The 20,447-nt window shown below is 37.6% G+C and overlaps 1 protein-coding gene across 4 annotated transcripts; it reads left to right on the top strand.

Annotated features, from left to right (window-relative positions):
* Positions 1-1,293: 1,293 nt before the first annotated feature.
* Positions 1,294-6,796, top strand: LOC112176606 (protein LEO1 homolog). Of its 4 annotated transcripts, none has more exons than XM_024314618.2 (12): positions 1,294-1,529; positions 2,080-2,381; positions 2,635-2,779; positions 2,851-3,036; positions 3,369-3,545; positions 4,143-4,274; positions 4,474-4,653; positions 4,731-4,862; positions 5,063-5,155; positions 5,234-5,476; positions 6,179-6,337; positions 6,555-6,796. In XM_024314618.2, the coding sequence occupies exons 1-11, from the start codon at positions 1,416-1,418 to the stop codon at positions 6,311-6,313; spliced, it is 1,839 nt and encodes a 612-aa protein (XP_024170386.1). In that variant the 5' UTR covers positions 1,294-1,415; the 3' UTR covers positions 6,314-6,337; positions 6,555-6,796. The 4 variants fall into 4 exon arrangements, with proteins under 4 accessions (XP_024170386.1, XP_024170385.1, XP_040366405.1 ...); XM_024314617.2 differs by having other exon boundaries at positions 6,580-6,796; XM_040510471.1 differs by having other exon boundaries at positions 2,638-2,779.
* Positions 6,797-20,447: the final 13,651 nt, after the last annotated feature.

Genomic DNA, 20,447 nt, shown 5'->3' on the forward strand with positions numbered 1-20,447 from the left:
TAAGCAAATTTTGATGCAATTGCTCGTATGTATTAGAACCAATCTCTGCCTCTTTCTGCAGCTCAAGCCATATACTTACATAATTCGGGATTAGATTGTGTTAATGGAGCTAGTATTTAGCTCTTTGCTGTTTTCTTTTCTCCATCCAAAATAAAAAATATAAAAAATCTCGAGTTTCAATAGAAACATTTTTAGTCCAAACCAGAAGTGTTTACTATTTTGAAAATATACATGATGTGAAATTACTACAAGAATAGCATATTTTCGTGAATAATTAAATATCGTACGATATTTTAAGTTATATTAAAATATTTTTACATTCCATTGTGGTTAAGGTTTTAAATTAGCAATGACTTGATACCTATTGAAGTGACCATGCTTCGCTTTTGCGAGGTGATTATGTACACAGAGCCAAATCTCAAGGCAAACACTAACAACATGTCATATCAAGCGGTTACCACTAGGTGCCTGCCATGACAAGTCCCTAGCAAAACCCTATTACAACAAGTCACCACTGAAACCAAAAACCTATTTAGCACCATGTCACATCAAACGGTTACCACTAGTGCCCTGCCGTGGCAAGTCGCCACCGTATTACAACAAGTTTTCACAAGTAAACACCATCCCCAATAAAAATGAGGCATCCAAACCACCAACACCAGCAACCCGTCCAATCAGCAAAAATATCAGCCATAGAGCCCACACCCTCTGAAGCACCATGAACAACCGTTGCATAAAATCACCAAGTAGAGTTGCCATGCCAATGAATCCCAAACCAATGAACACTTAATTACGCAAGAAAAATAAAATTATCGATGGGGCAATTTTCGTAGAAGAAATATTCATCGGAAATGTAATATTTTTCATCCCTTTAAAACTTTGGGCCTCGATGAAATAAAGCTAATAACATGTTAAGAGTTTAGGAATAACCTGTTAAGAGTTTAGGATTTGGCGTTAAGAGTCACAAGTTTGCTAATATGTCAATTCGGTGACGAATTTTTTATTACTTAATATAATCTACAAAGTTTAGAATAATCGGTTTAGAGGAACTCGACATTCACGGAAAGTTTGATCAAGTGACAAAAATATCGAAAGGCTTAAAAGTAGTTAGAGTGAGTTAGGATAAGCTTGAAAATTTAATGACTCAATCGTTAAAAGGATTAAAGTTGAGAGTGACTACTTATGATTTTTAGTCAAAAAGCAGAAGAAAGTTGGATTACGGGAAAAATTTACCATTGTTATTTAACAAAAAAAAAAAAAAATCCCTTCTAATAAAAACATTATTATCGGCCACAGAAAAGAAAGACCTAAAGAAATAAGAAATCAAAGTTAAACGCAGACAAAGGAGGACGAACAAAATCACCAGGTTTCAGAGCCTCAGCCAGATCCGGCGGCCAAGTCGAGAGAGCTCCGAGATGGGGGAAGAGAAGAGGCACCAGATGATGCAAAACCTCTTCGGCGAACAATCCGAAGAAGAAGAAGAGGTCGACTCGGAGCACGAGTCCAATCCCCAGCCCCACTACGCCTCGGTACGATTCTCTAACCCCAATTTCGTATTCTCCCATGCTTAGGTTTTGATTCTAGACTCGTCTCCTGCTAATCTTAGCTTGAGGTTAGAGTTTTGTGTGAATGTAGAAGAATTGTTGCTCAGGATTGTATACTGTTTGCTTTTAGGGTTTATAGATGCAAATGTAGATTATGTACAGCAACTTCGATATCATTTAGTGTTTGATAAGATTCCGAGCAATTTCTGATTCTTTTAAAACGATCAGTCGTCGTTAGTCGTTACTCGTGAATTGATATGCATCATGCTTGGAAAAGTTTGATTTTAGTGTTGATATGATTCCGAGCAATTTCTGATTCTGTTAAAACGATCAATCGTCGTTACTCGTGAATTGATATACATGATGCTTGTGAAGTTTGATTTTAGAGATGAAAAATGTGATTATTGATATTATATGAGGTGATGATTATGAGTTTTTGGGATGAAGGAGGGCTGTATGCTTTGCTTGTTAAAAGTCGAATACAAGCAGCTATGTTCTTTGCTTATGTATGTGTGGATGATGGTTTGGTTTTCAGGACGAAGGAGGACGGCTGGAGCCTGAGGGTGAAGGGGAAGTGGAGGGCCAGGGAGAGGTGGAAGTAGAGAGTGAAGGGGAGCCACGTGAAGCTGATCCTGATCCAGGAGAAAGTGAGGGTGAAAGGGAATCCCAAGAAGTGGAAATCCAAAGAGAAGAAAGTGAAGGAAATACAGACACTGATGAGAAAGAAGAGTTAACAAGCCGGAGACGAAATGCGATTGAAAGTGGATCCGAGAGGTCTGAGGAAAACCATTACCCTGACAATGAAGACTATGAGGTTAATCAGGCTAGCAGTCCAAGGTAAATCACTAAATATCTCTCTCTCTCTCTCTCTCACACACACACACACACACACACAGGTGTTTAGTGCATTTGAAGAAACATCTCTGAACCGACACTATTTATTTGTCCATGTCTTATTGCTGTTATGCATAGCTTTTTTCATAATTCATTCTGTTATTCTTGTATCCTGAAATAAGAAATTACTGTAGGCTTCTTGTTTAGAGCAAGCAGCTATTTAGTTTGACTGATGGGGAGTTTTAATTGTTAACAGTAGATCGCCTGCAGAGGAGAAAGACCAGACTCGTAACGCGCATTCCGCTGTACTTGATGTATTTGGTGATGACTCTGAAGAAGAAGAAGAAGAAGAGGATCGAACACGTTACGCTCATCGGAATGACATGGAGCATGATTCAAATGTGAGTATGAAAGTCACAAAGCTTTGAACTTTAATTTTGCAGTTAATGATATGAGGTTTTTGCTGCACCAGAGATCCCCTATGGAAGAGGAAGGGAGCTATGACAAGAGTCCAAGAATAGAGGACGAAATGCAGGATGAAGAACCTAGATATGAGTCAGAAGAGGAAAATATGGAGGTTAAACCTAGAGAGAGACCTGTTGGCCCCCCATTGGAGCTAGAGATTCCATTGCGTCCACCTCCTTCTCATCCCGAAAAGGTTTGAATTTTGATTATAAATGGTGCAGTCACTTTTAAATAATTTCAGCTTTTAAGCACATTAAATGGATGTTATCTCTTTTATGTTAGACTATGTATCTTGATGGTGGTGTAGTTTAAGATTGCTTATTACGTTAATATTAATAATAACAAAGCCAAGTCTGTTTTGAATTTGAATAATAGTCTAATTTGCATACGTTAAATAAAAATGGCATCTAGAATGCGTCAATTGACGTGGGGTTAAGGCACTATTTTGGTCCTATAAGACTCGGCGAACATTTTAGTTTCTTGACTTGGTGGAACATTGTGTGATTAAAATGTATCCTTCTGTAGATGAACATGATCAAAGTTTCAAATATCATGGGCATTGACCGCAAACAGTTTGATCCAAAGACATATGTGGAGGAGGACACGTTTGTGACAGATGAATCTGGATCTAAGAAACGTATACGTTTGGAAAACAATATTGTGCGCTGGAGGAAAGTTAGAACTTCAGACGGCAGATTATCTGTAAGTGATTAGTCTAACCTGCTATACATGCATATGATAGATTTTCTGCTCACTTAATTACATATATTACAATGGATGGTTTCACATATGTAATTTGAATTTCAGTGTTGCAAGTTATTGGCTGTCTTTTTTTTTTTTTTTCTTTTTTCCATTTGCAAGGTGAACTTCTTGTTTCTTTCAATTTGCAAAATGTTAGTTGGGTCTTCAAAATTCCTCTTTTCAGCTTGAAGCAAAAGTTAATTCTTCATCACTGTGAGTTTTGGCCTGCCCTATGTGCAGCAGGTTCACTACTGACTTTAGGGACTCTTCCTTTCTTCTATTTTACTGAATTCGTTAGCTAGAGACACATAAGGCTTGTTTGGCCTGTGTGTTTAGGGTTTCTTCTTGTTCATCTCTAAGATTTTCAGGGGCTCTCTGTTTGTCTGTGGATTCCTTATCCACCTTTTTACTTTTTTTTTTCTTTTCCAATAGTAAAGTTTCTCCTTTCTTCACAGAAAAAGTTCTTATCACATAGCATGCCAGATGTTTTATAAATTTCATGTTTATTATTTGTCATACATCATGTCCTTATTGTTTGATTATTTCCTGTATTTGTAGTGTGAGAGTAATGCACGCTTTGTGAGATGGTCTGATGGCAGTTTGCAATTATTAATTGGAAATGAAGTTTTAGATATATCAGTGCAAGAGGCACAACATGATCAAGCACACCTATTTCTCAGGCATGAAAAGGTAAAAGTCCAAATATTTTTGTGTGTTATTCATCAATATATTTTTAATGAACTCAGATTCCATCATAAATCTGGAAAAGCTGCAAAAAGGTTGAAGAAATTTTTGACCTGTCTGCCAAGAAGTTGTTATATTTTGTTGTAGAAAAACTTGGTCTTTACAGAGAACTTGTTCCTGAGTACCCATTACATTGTACTTTCAGGGAATCCTCCAATCACAAGGAAAGGTTATGAAGAAGATGAGGTTTATGCCGTCTTCCTTGGCCTCAAATTCTCATAGACTATTGACTGCTCTGGTTGATTCTCGACATAAAAAAGTGTACAAGGTTAAGAACTGTGTTACTGACATCGATCCTGAGAGAGAAAAGGAGGAGAAAGAAAGGGTAATGTGTTGCCTAGTTGTATGTGTTTGGTATTTAGTCGTGCAGCATTTATGTTAATATTTTGTTTGGTGGTGTAGGCTGAAAGTCAAACAATCAGAGCTAATTTACTTCTTAACCGGAAGAGGGAGAAGGTGAATCGAAAATATACACCCACTGTTGACAGGAGGCGCCAACTTTCACCTGGTTTCTTGGAGGAGGCTCTAGATGAGGTATGGTATTATTATGGTTCATCTTCAAGGTTTTCAGTTCCTTCACCATGATTAGACTGTAACTTTTCACTTTATGACATGAAGAACGCAAATTTTGTTTTTAGTCCTATCACGTGTACTGGATTTTTTTATTATTTTTTTGCTTATAAACCTATCTGTTTGGGCCAGAATTAGGTCTCTTATCTGTTCACTCTGTTCAGGATGATGAAGAAGATTATCATGAGTCTCGTCGTTCACGCCGCCATATTGAGGAAGAAGCTCGAGCAGAGAAACGCATTATGAATGCTAAGAAGGTCCTAAAACTACTAGATCTTTATATCTTTTTTCTTGTAATATATCTATTCTGAAGTTTTTTTCCATTGGGAATTTAGGCACAGAGACCTAAAGAATTCCCTCGCAAGTCATCCTTTCCAACTGGTAGATCTGCTCGGCAACAGCTGGATCTATCTGATAGTGAGAGAGGTGAGTCTGAATATGAAACCGATGGGGAAGAAGATGAGAGGTCTCCTCCACGTAAGAGGGCCATAGATCCAGAGCCGGAATATGAAGACGAGGAAGAAGATGATTATGAAGAAGAGGCAGAAGTAAATGAGGCATCGGAGGAGGAGGCTGAGGTATGGTTCTTTTCTTTTGAATAAAAGTACTTTTCTTATTATATAAATATGAGCATATGGATCTGTTATATCAGTACCATAAGATACAGATCTAGAAGGTGTTTCTGGGTGTTTGTTATGTCAAGTTATATGGCAACTTGAAGTTTGATCTTTGACAGTCCATAATTTTGGCTTCTGATTAGGAATTTGTTCTTTACATTACATAGCTCTCTCTCCTGAACTGTAACAGTCAGTCATGAGAACATGTAGAATTCAGTTTTCTATTGAATGTACTTGCTCTAAAATATGTGCACAGTATCTTCTCTGTTACTGTAGAAGCATGATTTTTATCCTAGGACTATGCTATTGGAGTATTGGTTCATATTTGTCGCTCGTGAAGTTCAATCACATTTTGCATTGATTTCTATTGAGTCTGTTTTTGTTTTCTGGTATGTGAATTCAAAGAAAAAGAATGGTTTACTAGGATGATTGAGATTACTATTAGTGTTTGGAATTTTTACAATTATCAGCATCTAGTGCATTTTTGTCCTTTGGCCAGAGTCCAGTAAGCGATTTGGTTCTTGTTGAGGATCATATTATAGCTGCAACTTAAATTTTCACCATTTTGTAGCTTGCTAATATGTTGATAGTTGCCTTCTCAGTTAACAACTATCATAAGATACTTGTATTTTTAATCCTATTCCCTTTGTGATAAATTTCTAGGGGCCTAAGCAGAAAGTTAAGGGCTCTGGACATGGTCTCAAGCGCAAGGAAATTGAGTCAGACGAAGACTCTCCTCCTAGGAAGACTACAACACATCGTAGAATGGCAGTAGTTTACGACAGTGATGAGGAGTAGTATACTTCATTTGGATGAGTTTGTGTGAGTATTCTTTCAGTAATATCTTTTCAGTGTTTTTTAGTTTGGTTCTGTAATTTGAGATGGGAAATGATAGTCATTGCTCACTCTATAGGTACTCTTTACTGTTTCAATTTTTTTTCTTCCCTACTGTAGCTGTTTATATAGCACTAGTTCAAACTATTAGATATTCAATCTAGTTATATGTCCAAAGTTACTAATATCTCACAATATTTTGCAGAAAACTTGGCCACCCTAACCTGCAGTTCCTGACTTCATCCTGGGAATGAAATGGAGACAAATCTAAATACCAGATCTTCTAGGTGGTCACGATATCCATTTTCGAGATGTTCCTCACTCTCAAAGAAAAACTGCAGCATTTCACAAACTGTAATGGTACCCAGTGCAGAAAGCTTCACATGGTAGCACCTGTAAATTTTACCGATATATGTATAACCAACTATTCAGGTTTTTCATGGTTTTTGTTTGGGTTTTTGTCCATTTACACCATTTTTAGAGATTTTTTTCCCACTTACCCCACGAAGTTTTTTTAATTCCCTATTACCCAAAACACTCTAAGGAGGTCTTCCGTAATACCCTATTAAGATTTTTTTTTTGTTTTTATTATTTTTTTAATACCATTTTACCCTCACCTTTGTTACTGAGAGAGAGAGAGAGAGAGAGAGAGAGAGAGAGAGAGAGACCATAGGGGACTTCGTCGGAGTCCGATCACCGGTAGCCTGATTCTGGTCACCGGTCGCCGGATTCCGGCCAACTTCGCCGGAATCCAGTGAGCGGTCGCTGGAATCAGGCCAATTTTCGCCGGAATCCGGTCACCGGCCGCCGGATTCCGATCACCGGTTACCACCCACCGGAAAGTTTTTTTGCCCCCAATAGACGTTTATTGCCCCCCCAATAGACGACTATCAGCCATGTATTGCCCCCCAATAGACGTCTATTGCCCCCCAATAAAGGGACAATAGACGACTATCAACCATGTATTGCCTCCCAATAGACGTCTATTAACCATGTATTGCCCTTCCAATAGACGACTATCAGCCATGTATTGCCCCCTAATAGACGTCTATTGCTTCTCAATAGACGTCTATCAGCCATGTATTGCCCCCCAATAGACGTTTACTATTCCCCAATAAGACTTTCAGTTGCTAGAATGAGAACTAATCTCTTTAAATTTAGACAAATAAAACTTTGATTATAGGAAAAAAACAAGGAGATTATATCAATTCAAAACGTCTATTGCCCCAATAGAACCCTTTTTTTTTTTTTTAATTTTTCTTTCATTTTGGTCTTCTGCCCCATTTTATCTAAAAAAAAAAAAATAGTTTGGGCACCAAATCGTTGTTATCCTCCACCAATTTCCCGTCTACCAGTAGCCCGGCCGCCACCTCGAAGAGGGATGAGAGAGAAAGTGCAGATCAGAGAGGGATGACGGGTCTCCACTTCCTGCTGCCGGGAAGAGTCGAAGGCGAGGTCCAAGCAACCGGTGACGGCTTCGTGCCGGAGAGAGAGAGAGAGAGAGGTGTCGGCGACAGAGTCGTCCTTCGACCCAGACCTAGAACAGGCGCCGACGATCGGGGCTTTGACCGCCGGAGCTCCATAGCACCAAGCTCGATTTGGACCGCGAGGGCGAGGTGTTCGATTTGCAACACGGTGTTCGATAGATTCAGCTAGAAGATAGAGCTTGGGTGTCCTGAGCAATTGCTTGGGTGTGAAGAGTAGTCTGCTCTTCGTCGCGAATTGCCGGAGTTCGTCATGTCGTCTGCGATCGATGTTGTGCAGGAGGTGGATACCGGAGGGAGAGGGATGGAGAGAGAAAGAGAGAGAGAGAGAGACCGGAGGTGGAGATCCAGGGGAGAGAGAGAGAGAGAGAGAGAGAGAGAGAGATGAAAAAGTGGCAGAAGCTTGTAATTCTTTAATTAAGTTATGGGCAAAATAGTCATTTTTCTTAAAATTGGGTTAGTGGGAATGAAAAACTATTGCTGGGGTAAGTGGGAAAAGTTTTGCTCATTTTGGTGCTTTTGGGCAAGGACCCTTTTTGTTTTACAGTTTTTCGGTTGATGACCGTAGTTTACACATAATTTTCCCGCTTAGTTATGGATTTTTGATCAAGTGCGACATGACATGAACGAACTCACCATGCAAGTGATGAAACTACATCTCAACTAGTTGCTCTAGTGGCGTCAGTTTCTCTTCATAAAACCACAACCAGTAGAATAAGATTCCGATTAACGTTGATCTTCTAGAATGTTCGGATAAGAATGGACTTTGCTTCGAGTTCGAAACGGATGATCCAGTAGCGTCCGGTCTTCCACCAACCAAATCGAAAAGACCGGAAAAGTAATTAAGCCCATTCAATGGGCCACAAAAGCAACCCATAACGAAATTACGAAAAAAACCCTAAAGAGAAGGAAAAGCAGGGGAACGAAAAGACGGAGAAAATCCCGGAGCTTCCTGCTTCCTCTAGCACTTTCGAGACGCTGACGTGTCAGCCAGATGTGTCTCCTTAGAGCATCTCCAATGAAGATGTCTTTTGGGTTTGGTCAAATTCAAATTTGACATATGACATGGCAAAATTGACATGTTAATAATTTGACTAAACTTAGCTCCAATGGAGATGTCAAAATTGAGTATTATTTTAAGATATATATCATTCTATTTAGGGTCTTTTCTCGTATACCCAAAAAGTCTCTGTATTTTTCCCAACTGCCCAACACTTTGGTATTACACTGTTGTTGATAGAAAAAGTCTAACAGGCTAGGGATGGTTTTTCTTAGACAAATGCCATTTGTATCCTATGTTGACCTGCGGTTTCTTTTCAATCTTATTCAACAAAAAGATCAATATTTAAAATGTCAAAAACAAAAACAAGACTAGCCTTCAACATGCCCAAGTTTTTCACCTAACGGTTACTTTAACGAGCGGAATCACTGTTGCTTGTCCTAATTTTCTTGTTTTAAAACTGATTCTTTCAGGTGAACAGTAAAGTTTAGAACCTTAGATTTCCATGGGATGCATGCATTTTAAATAGTAAAATATGACTGACAATTATCATTATGAAATGAATGAAATGACTATTATAGCAGTTAAAGAAGTGGGAGCAACCATCTGAATTTATTTATTCAAATATACATACAAGTTTAAACATTCAGAGCCTCATTCTCAGGTAAACAGCAAAAGCTGTTTAGTTATTTATAAGAATGAGAACAGATACTTACTTGTAAGGAAAGCACACTACTTCACACTTTAGACAGGAAGGGAAGCACACTGCTATACTATTTGAGAGAAGACTCTTTTGCTTAATTTTCTAACTGATATGGAAATTTTCTGCTATCGGAGGTATCCGATGCCTTCTAAGAGAAGCTAAAGCTCCTTATATAGGAAGCGGAACTCAAACTAGAATTCAAAACATAAAAATGTACAGAACAACTCCGTGAACTTCTGCTTTTCTGAGTGCTCCTGCTGGTGGAGGACGGATAGGGAAAAGCAAAAGTGGTTGGGTGAAATGTTTTTCACTTTCTTCTTTTTGAAAAGCAAAAATATCCTTTTTGAAAAAGAAAACAGTTGCCTTTTGTCTTGGTGTTTTCTTCTTTCACCCGTGGTTTCACCCGTGATGCTACATATTCTCGTCTGTTTCTGAATTGTGGCCAAAGACAAAGGAGTTGTTGTCTGCTTGGGCCATTCTAACAGTGGTAGCATTATCTTCGACATCTGTATCAACATACATCTTGTAGTGGTTGTCATTTTCAAGCTTTTCCACCCAGTGCATGCATGCCATTGTCGAATCTATCTCTTTTCTGGTGAGAGATAGGAATAGGTCACTGCTGACTACGTCAGGATGATCGTAAGCAATGATAATAGTTTTCTCTCCTGCTGCCAGGAAGGTATTGTGGATATCTTCAGAGATGATGTTCTTGATGTATTTGATAGGCGCATTTTAATGTGATATTTTAAATGTTAATTCCTCACATTTTGCTTAGTTATTCCTTAACGAATCGATTTTTAACTTAATTTCTAATTTTAGGTACATTGGAGTAGATGAAGAAGAAATGAGAGTTACGTCCATAATTACCTAGAAATGATGGAGAAGAATGAAAATGCACTAAAAAGTCAACCTTGAATATTTTCTTACTCCGGTTAGGAGAATCAGAGCCAAGCAAGGAAGAAGGAGCGGCCACCTGACCAAATGAACTTGAAATGAGCTGAAACTCTCCAGATCCATTCTAGACACCCAAATGATCATTTCTTATGAAGAGTTCCAGAGAAAAATATGAGTGGAAGGCCTTCAAACAATCAGCCCAATGTTCTACAGAAGTAAAACCGGAAAACTGGACCTGTAAGAGGTCCAGCAGCATTTCCGGCCCAACCACATGGAATAAAGCTCTGAAAATTTGTCAGCATGATCTACACTCATAGTGGAACATTTTTTATGAAGAAGTCGAAGGCTCATTCTGAAGTTTTGATGGAGAAATAATTGAAGGAATAAAGGGGAAGAAACTGACCTGAAAACAGCTCAACACCACATATTCATGTTTCCCACCCATATGAAGAAAGCATTTCTTTTTCCTTGGATACATTTTTTCTACCCTAAAAGATCATCATCACTTCCACATTTCTTCACCTTCATGCTTTGCTTTCATCATTACCTCATCTTTTACATATTTTACAAACCACTTTCATACTCCACTTTCATTATTTTTCTTCATCTCATCATTTCACTCTTCTTTTTCTTCCCTATTTAAACACATTCTCCTCTCACTCTCAATCACCAATTTCTGAATCCATAACACACATTCCTTCATCCATTTCATCTTCTTGTCTCACCATTTCCTCTCCATTTTCCTTAGTCACATCTTCCTTCATCCATCTCATCTTCTTTGTCTCTCCATTTCCTTTCCATTTTCCTTTTCCATTCTCTAGTTCTTAGTTGTGCATTTTCAAGTAAAGAGAAGAAGAAGAAGCCGTGAGGACATAGCCTCCATCGTCCACCTTGAAGACTTGCTTCCAAGATTCAAGATTCCAACGTTCAAGCTCTCCATCTCCATCTCCCCTCACGGTGTAATTCATTCTTTTTCCTTGTAATGATCTTTTGTTTTCCTTGTTTGAATTCATATGAACTTGAATTTTAGTTAACAAATAATGTTAAGGGCAAAGTTTAAAGCCCGTTTATATGTTTTGAGATAAAGTTGTGATTTCTATATGTTGATTTTTATGTTGCTTATGTGGGTTTGTTTAATTAAATTTGCATGATAGAAAACTTTTGTATTTTAATCTTATGTGGTTGCAAACACTTAGGGTTTTGATATAATTGGTGCTAGGTTTAAGAACATGAAATCGACTTTTCGTTTTGTGTAAACTTGAATCAAAATAGTAAAGGTTTTGTGCAAAGACCGAATTTAATTAAAGAGGATTGCAATTAGGTGGACTTTTCCATACTAAGTTGTACACTTGAGTTGATAGCCTTTCTCTATGTCTAATGCGTTGAACATGTCATGATTGACTAGCTTTCTAGGGCTTGATTGCATGTTTGATAGGATTAATCTAGGTGCTTTCGCTTAGGTTAATTAGCATTGAAAAGTAAAATATGGGAAATCATTTGCTTTCGAATGTTTCACATGATCAACTCCTCTCCCATGACATTTAAAATCAACTATAGGAATTGTAATTGGATTTCTTGCATATGGATGTAGTTTTGATATTTGTTCCTTGCGATCCACCCTTGTATATATGTTTTTACATTTTCTTTATTTTATTTATTTTAATTTTAATTTTAAGAATCCTAATCCCCCCCTTATTTGTGTTTACTTGTATATATTTATTCTTTATTTTATTTTTGTAAATAATACTTTATTATTTTAATTCTTTATTTGTTTATACAATTGTATATATTTATATTCTTTATTTTATTTTTGTAAATAATACTTTTCTTTATTTGTTTCACAATTACAAGTGTACCCTCAATCCCCGGATAGAACGATCCCTATTTGCTTATACTACTAACGATATTTCAGGGTTAAATTATGCGCTCGCTTCGAGCGCGTCAGTATTCTAGAGTCATGGCCTTTATCCATGGAATGCTTGAGTTTGGTTGGCCATTGTACCCTACACAGCTGGTTGAAGATATTTCCTTTGAATAATTCTCACATAATGATATGGAGAAATATATTCAACTTCACCGTTTGCCTTCTGGATCCATTCTGGAGGAGTGGATTTGAACTTCAGACGAAGCATACAATCATTTTTTCTTACATTTTTGACTGTGTTGACAATGATGGGTGGCAAACCTTTCAGATCATCATTTGTTTTAGTCCACAGATTATGGACAAAACCATTTTCAACAAGCCAGAGCTTGTGTTCTTGAGGATGTTCACTCTAAACATTGACTAAGTATCTTCCAACATAAGGTCTTGAAACAATAAAGAGAGTTGGAGGAACTAGGTCTTCTGGATTATGCCTTCCTATCAGACTATGGAATTCATGCCAGTCTGATTCATTGAGTGCCATGATCGGGACCCTAGCACTTTCTGGACTTTCAAGGAAGTGGATTTTCTCTTTTCTTACAGCATTCTGCTGTATATGGATTTCTTCAGATTGTGGTCTGGCATTCTCATAAAGTTCTTCAGCTAGAGCAAAGAGTGCCGGGAACATTAGACCACTGCTTCTTTCCTGAAAGGCAAATAAAAGATTATCCAGGATTGCCTTCTGGTGATAAGCTAGTCTCCTGCCAGTTCTGAACACAGGAGTGTCAAAAGTTCTTAATTCATAATTAAAAACATTTATAACTCCAGTTGGAGTTGGTCTGCTTTTTGGCAAAGCAGCAGCCATCAACGGTCTTGATGAGCCTTTACCGTCTGCTGTTTGAGACGGGCTAGCCAATCCTTTACCCTGGGATTGATCAGTTGAACCCAAGCCTTTCGAGCTTAGCAGAAACCTTTTAAGGATTTTTTCCTTGGTTTCTTTGGGATCCTCTTCAGGTTCCTGTTCTTTCCCAGTTCTTCTGCTTCTGGGATTACGACCTTCGTCGTCATCTTTTTGGCTGAACATTGCCATTTCCCTGGTTAATGCGTCTGGAAGATAGTTCTTGTTTTCTGCAATTAATTCAACAATATAATCGTATTGGTTAAGAAACAATTGCCAGTTGGCTAATCTTCCTCTATCAGCAGCTTTGTCAAGTTTAAAATTTTTGAAATTCTTTACTCTAGCACAATTGGTGATACCAGTAAAGGTTTTTCCAAGAAAAGCCGGAGAATTTAAAATCATTTTCTTGACAACTAAAATTTCTTTTTCCCCTGTGGGATAATTTAGTTCTGCAGGGCTGAACTTGCCACTACAAAATTTGCAGATCTTTTCAATGTTAGTTCCAGGCGCTCTCGCTAGAACTACACCGGACCAGTAATTATCACTCGCATCTGTTTGGAGAATAATTTCATCATTCTCTTCTGGTTGTTGAAGAGGAGGGAGGTTTTTGTAGAGATTTTTTATCTGCTTCACAATTTTTTCATCATCTTCTGTGAAGTTCCATTTTCTTTTGGAACTTGTCTTAGGAGATAACATTGCTGTTAACCCTGAGATTTTGGGGATGAAATCTCTCCCATAATTTATGACACCAAGGAATCTCTCTAGACTCTTAGCATAAGGAATTCTATCTGGGAACTTCCAGATTTTCTCAAGAATATGTGGTTGGAGTTTTATTACTCCATTCTTGATGTTTATTCCTAGGAAATAAACTTCATCGAGGATAAAGAAGATCTTCTTTTCACCTAGGATAATTCCGTGCTGAACTATCAGCTTTACAACCTCGTGGAGGTGTTTCATGTGTTCTTCTCTGTTTTTGGAGAAGACAAGAATGTCATCTATGTAGACGACGCAGAACTCCGCAACATGTTTGAAGATGTTGTCCATCTTTCTTTGGAAGATTGAGGGAGCTTGCTTTAAACCAAAAGGCATTACTGACCATTCGTAATGGCCTTGTGGTATTCCAAATGCAGTGAGAGGAATACTCTCAGGATGCATCTTGACCTGCCAGAAACCCGACTTTGCATCGAATTTCAAAAAGACTTTAGCTCCTTTGAGCTGGTTGATCAATACTCTTACTTGAGCAATTTGATAACCGTTTTTGACAGTCTTCTTGTTGACATCTTTGTAGTCAATCACCATTCTAGCTTTTCCTCTTAGATTTTCTGTATGATTTCTCACGTAGAATGTTGGAGCATGATGAGGGCTAGTGGAAGGTTGAATTAATCTCTTGTTCATGAGATCTTCAATATCATTTCTGAATTCTTTTTTATCTTCCTCTTTGTACTGAGGAATGACTTTGACGTGACAGATGACATTCATGTCATGTAATCTCAATTCACAGACCATTGGGTCTTTTTCCCAAAACTTCTGAGGATCTACATCGATATTCTGCTCGAGTAGTTTCTTGATTTTTTCAAGAGTGAGAATTTTCTGAGACTCAAGCTTATTCTGAAAGTGCTTGAGGTTATGCTCATGGATGAAACTAGTTTCTTCATCATCACTAGTTTCTTCTTCTTCTTCTTCAGAAGATTCTTCAACAAGTAATTCTTCTTGTTGCTTGATTTGGAGTATGGGCTCGAATTTGGGTTTGTAGGGGGTAAGATCACCACTATTCGGTTGCAATCTCTGATACTGAGTAGTAAAACCGAGACCTACCACACTTTTTGCTTGTGTGAGTCGGTCTGCCCAGAACACCCGTTCTCCTTTTCTGAAGCCTATTGCTTCTTTATTCTGAATGAATCTTTGTTGGAGAATAATATCATTTCCCAACAAGAAATCAGATCCTTGGCCTTCTGATTTCCAAACATTCTGGATGATAAATGTTCCTCCACCGATGGTGATATGAACATTTTTTGCTACTTTTTTCATGGTGAGATGGCTCCCATCAAATGTAACACCAGTAGCGGACTTTTTCTTATCTTCTTTCCAGAGTTCATCTGGAATTGCAAATCTCTTTGTAACAGTAAATCCCGATCCATTATCTACAAAGGCATGTAGATAATTTTTTTTGTGATCAGGGAATTTTAGTCCAATCTCTATGTAGTTGCTGTATCTACTAGTAGAGACGACCTTCGATTGGTGAAGCTCATTTTCTTGAGCTTGTTCCTGTGGAATGAATGGTTTACATTCTTCTGGAACAATTTCTGGTGTTTCAACCAGTTCAATATCTTCATCGATTTTTTCTTCACCGATGATTTCTTCCTTTATTTTTGAGGAAGAGGGTTCCATGACTTCTTGGAACAGAGTTTCTACTTCTTTCGCTTTTTGCTCAGCGAAATACTCTTCATATTCTTGTTCAACTAATTGGCTTACAATGCCATTTTTGGTTTTCCTTCTTGCTTCAGCTATGAAGCATTCTTTGTGATAAGTCTTCTTAGACTCTTCACAAAACATAGGGAGACCATTCTTTTCATGACATAAGCAGTAGTCACAAAAGAATGTACCAGGGTTCACCTGATAAGAAGACAGGAAAGATTCTGTCTTACTTTCTTCCCAATTTTTGATTCTTAGAACATTCATCTGTCTAGATTCGAAGTACTCTACTTCAGAATCTGACTCATATTCTGATGAATTTTCTTCTTCAGACCGGGCAGAGTAAACTGACCTGTCGTCTTCTTCATCATCTGAATAGGCTATTTCGTAGCCTTTCATGTTTGCTGCTTCTACTATTTGCTCATATTCTTCAAAGAGAGCTTTAGTAGATCTTTTACCCTTTTCTGGGCATTCATTGGCATAGTGCCCTTCAGATTTACATAACCAACATCTGCAAGCTTTCTTGCTTGGTTGTTTATGCTGATAGGTATTCTTCTTTTTCTTGAAGAATTTCTTTTTAGGATCTTCATCCTGTTGTTTCTTGTAATTGGAACTTCTCTTGAATTTCCAATCCTTTTTCTGATTACTCTTTTTGAATTTTTTAGAGTAATATTTTTCTTTCTTCTTTCTGTGGAACTTGGAATCATGACATCCCTAGTTTGTGGGCATATCCAATATTCCATAACAGAAATTTTCAACTCCTTTGAGTTGCTTCTTGGCCATCTTAGCTCTAAGATTGGCTTTGCATTGCTCTTTCAGTAATTGCCGGATTCTGTCGGCAATTCGTCCAACTGAAAATCTTTCAATTGGTTTTTCAGCTATGCTTTCTCTCACAACTGTTCTCCATGGTTCAGGGAGTTTTTTGTGCAACAGATTAATTAGATCAGTATTCTCTAGTTCACCAATTGTACAGTAATATTCTTGAAATTCATTCAAGTATTCTTCAAAATATCTCATGTCACAGATTTTGAGAGCATAGATATTCGATTTGGCCTTTTCTTTAGCCTTCTCACTCAGATTTGAGAGATCTCCACAGAACTGATCGTACAGGGGTACTGCAAAATCATACGGAGATTTTGAATTTTTTTATCTCTTCAAGCCAATCTCTTCTTCTAGCAGTTTCTTTGAAAGATAGGTAATACTTTTTCGCTACTCCAGTAAGAGTAGTTTCATAGTACACCTACAAATCTGGTGCTTCAAATTTGCCCAAGGGTAAGTGCAGAAGCCATCATCAGGCTATCTACCCATTGGTCAATGGTTTTTCTTTTATCTAGACTCTTGTCTAGATTTAACCAGGTGCCATAGTTCGTGATAGGAACTCTAGGCAGATTGTCCTCTGGGACAAATCTTTGGGAATTTCTTTCCCATTTTTTACCCGTGAGGGCTTTCTGAAATGGGAGTTTTGTTTCCCTTTTTTCTCTGCTAATGAAAGTTCTGGAGCTTTCTCCATCTTCCATTTCAATATCTTGATAAGGAAAGACTTTTTTCGTCTTTCTGATTTTGAATTCTTTCATCTCTTCGATTAGTTTTTCTAATCGTTCAAGATTTTCACAATTCTCAGCTTCTTCATAGAGCTCATAGAGCCTCTCAGCTCTGAACATGTTAACTGGTCTGTTCAGATCAGCTTCCAATTCTTCTTCAGAAATTGGTTCTTCAATAGTGGGTTTTGTACCACTGACACTAGCTTCTCTAGTGTTGTAGCTTCTTCTGAGCAGATTCCTGTTATCCTGAGGTTCTCAGGACAGACATCACTTTTTCTGTGATTGTCAAAATTTAGACTGATTTCTCCAGTCTTTCTACTTTCGTAGATTTTAGCTTTTGCACTCTCTACTGGTAGCTTCGGACCAGATAATTTCCATTCAATAGGAAAAGTTACTTCATTTCAAGTAACCTTGTGAATCTGTTATGAATGGTTCTTCTGACTGGTGAGGAATCCAGTAGTGAGACCATGGATGTTGGAGATCCGTGTCTTCGACTCTACTGTGGTGCTCATCAGTTTATAGTATATTCTATATACTATCACCAATTCTTGCATATCATTTTTTATTGATATGACATCTGTTTTGACTCTCAGTCTAAGACAGTGGGCTGCATCCTTCAAGCTGGTGGTGAAGTTGGGGAAGCAGTTGAAATATGCTACTTGATTGCACAGTGATGCTTCAAGAGTTCCCAACAGACTAGCTTGGAAGTCTGTCAGTCTGTTGTCTTGAAGGACACATAGGACTGAGCAGTTGATGCCTTCTCTTGCCAAAAGCTTTATGCCGACTTGGACTGCTCCAATATGCATAAATTGATACTTCTTTGCTTGTGCTCTGGCAACTTCAGCTGGAGTGATCATCAAGAGATCTGTTTCTCTTGCTGTTGAGGGGGTTGTGAATTCAAGTGATTTGAAATGATGGCTGTCCATCAGGTCAAATGTTCCCCTTTTGTAGATCTGTTTGAAATCTAGCTTTGGAATTGAGGCGTTTTTTTACCTCATGCTCGTTTCGTTGTATTCAAATTCTTCAGAATTCAGGAGTTGTACTCTCTTTTTCCCAAAGATGCTCATCATTTTGACATCTCTAGTTTCTTTCGGATTTTCATACCGAATACTAGTAGAACTAGTTGATGGTTCCAGAAAAATCATGTTTGGAACACGATTTGAGTCTGGTTTTTCTAATGGTTTGAACCCATTAGCTTTCTTTGTTTTTACTGTAGGCACTTTCTTGTCCTTCAGTATATTTTTCATAGAATCCAGCGTTTTTTGCTGTTCATTGATTTTTCTACTGACGACTGTCAGCTTTTCTTCTTCCGTTTTTGGAAGTTCCTTGATATAATCCAGTTTGTTTTCCAATCTTTCCAATTGGTGGATTATAGCAGGTAATTTTTCTAGATGAGTTTGACATCTAGATAATTCTAGTAACAGCTTCTGATATTTCTCATCAGAAGATTTCAGTAGAGAATTTATTTTCTCTAATAACAATTCTGACATTGTCCCCATTAAGGAGGGGTTCTCCTTGAGCTATTTTACAAGCTCTGATACCAGTGATGTGCGGATCTAACCAATGCTCAAATAATCAAGAGATTTTTGTTCCTCTTCCAGAACATATAGGAGATTATCAATCTCTTCTTCTATTTTATAGATTCTAGTTTGAAGTCTATAAATGATATCCCAATAGTTGGGAGAATCTCTATTAAGACTATCTCTATAGGCTCTCAATTTTCTTAATTTTTCTCTCTCTTTTTGCAATTCTTTGCTAGTATTTTTGCAGATAGCAATCAACTCAAGTCTGTCTACAATCGAAATTATGAATAGTACTACGCACTGTTTACCTTTGAATTTAGAGGATGACTGTTAACTCTGCATATATATTCAAATAAAACTCTGATGGGCCCACCACGTTTCTAAAAACTTTTATATAAACAATAACAATTATATGCATATGCAGATTCTGACAAACAAAGACGGCAAAGAAAAATGCTAGAAAATGAATGAAGGGTACTTATGGTAGGGATTTTGAAAAGATGGGTAGGTAGGAAAGGAAAGGAGAAAAGTTTGTGTAAGAGGCAACAAAAATAAGACACTGGGGTTTATGAGAAGTATTTTCAAGGATTTGGGGTGTATGAGCATTAACCCTTCTATTTATGTTATTTTTCCTTATTTTCTTCTATCTTGTAAATCAAAGATCTCATAGTCCACACTCCACACAATGAATGCTACTAGTTCAAGAGATGCAATTGAGAGGATGAGAACTTGAGATCTGAACTTTGAATTGGGAATATAGAGCAGCAAACAGAAACAACTGAAAACATAAACTTTGAGTTGGGAATACAAAGCATCAAACATAAACAGATGAAAACAAGAAAAAATGCAGTACTTCAATAAGAACACAATGTCTTTCCCACTCTTTTCATTCACTTCATCAGCATAGTATTGCATCCCAAAACTGAGACCACTTCCTCTAACATGATCAAGCATTCAAGCGTGCATCAAAATTCGAAAGCCAACATGGCCAAGAACAACAATTTCATTCAGTAATCGAATTTGTAACAATAACAAGCAAGAAATTAATTCATATGCACCGTAGATGGGAATTGAAATCATATGTGCCCATTTTGCTACCTCCGTCAATTCGAAGATATAGAGAAGAATGACAAAATGGGCACTGATGAATAGAACTCGATCAATAAAGCATTAATCTTTCAACTATTCATCAGCGATCCGTCCATAAACTCAACCCACGTTCACTGCTTTTGCTTTCTTTACATCAGTGTTTTCCTTTCATGCTTGCATGAGAGTGGATTTCACATATAATTTTTCTCGTTTTGCACTTTTGCTCTGAGAGAAAAAGAGAAATTGTAAACGGCCCTGCATTTAAATTCTTTTACATGAATGTTTTTTTTTCTCCAATAACCTCGATCTTTTTTTCTTCTATTCTCAAATACTCTGCTTATATTTAGCCTGCTAAGCATAAAGAGTCAACACACTATGCCAAAAAATGCTTCAGACGACAGATCAGATCTGTCGTCTAATGAAGTAAAAATCTATTGTCTAGGTGGCTGCCGTCTCTAAGCCATTTAGACGACAGATATTCTCCGTCGTTGATAATGCACTCAGACGACATATTACTGTTGTCTGAAGTACCTAATATTGAAGAATCGGAGTCTATCTGTCGTCTGAAACACCATACAACTACATATTAATGTTGTTGGAAATTCCCTTCATCAACGGATTCAAAAAATAACTGTCGATGTAGTTAATGTAAGATGACGGAGTTTTTGTTGTTTCTGTCGTTTGATTGAACTA

This window comes from Rosa chinensis, chromosome 7, assembly GCF_002994745.2.
Source record: "Rosa chinensis cultivar Old Blush chromosome 7, RchiOBHm-V2, whole genome shotgun sequence".
Lineage (NCBI taxonomy): Eukaryota > Viridiplantae > Streptophyta > Magnoliopsida > Rosales > Rosaceae > Rosa > Rosa chinensis.

Coding starts and splice junctions, on each gene's coding strand:
- LOC112176606 (XM_024314618.2), top strand. CDS start 1,416: ATGGGGGAAGAGAAGAGGCACCAGATGATGCAAAACCTCTTCGGCGAA. Junction 2,382..2,634: donor AATCAGGCTAGCAGTCCAAG/GTAAATCACTAA, acceptor AATTGTTAACAG/TAGATCGCCTGCAGAGGAGA. Junction 4,275..4,473: donor TATTTCTCAGGCATGAAAAG/GTAAAAGTCCAA, acceptor TTGTACTTTCAG/GGAATCCTCCAATCACAAGG.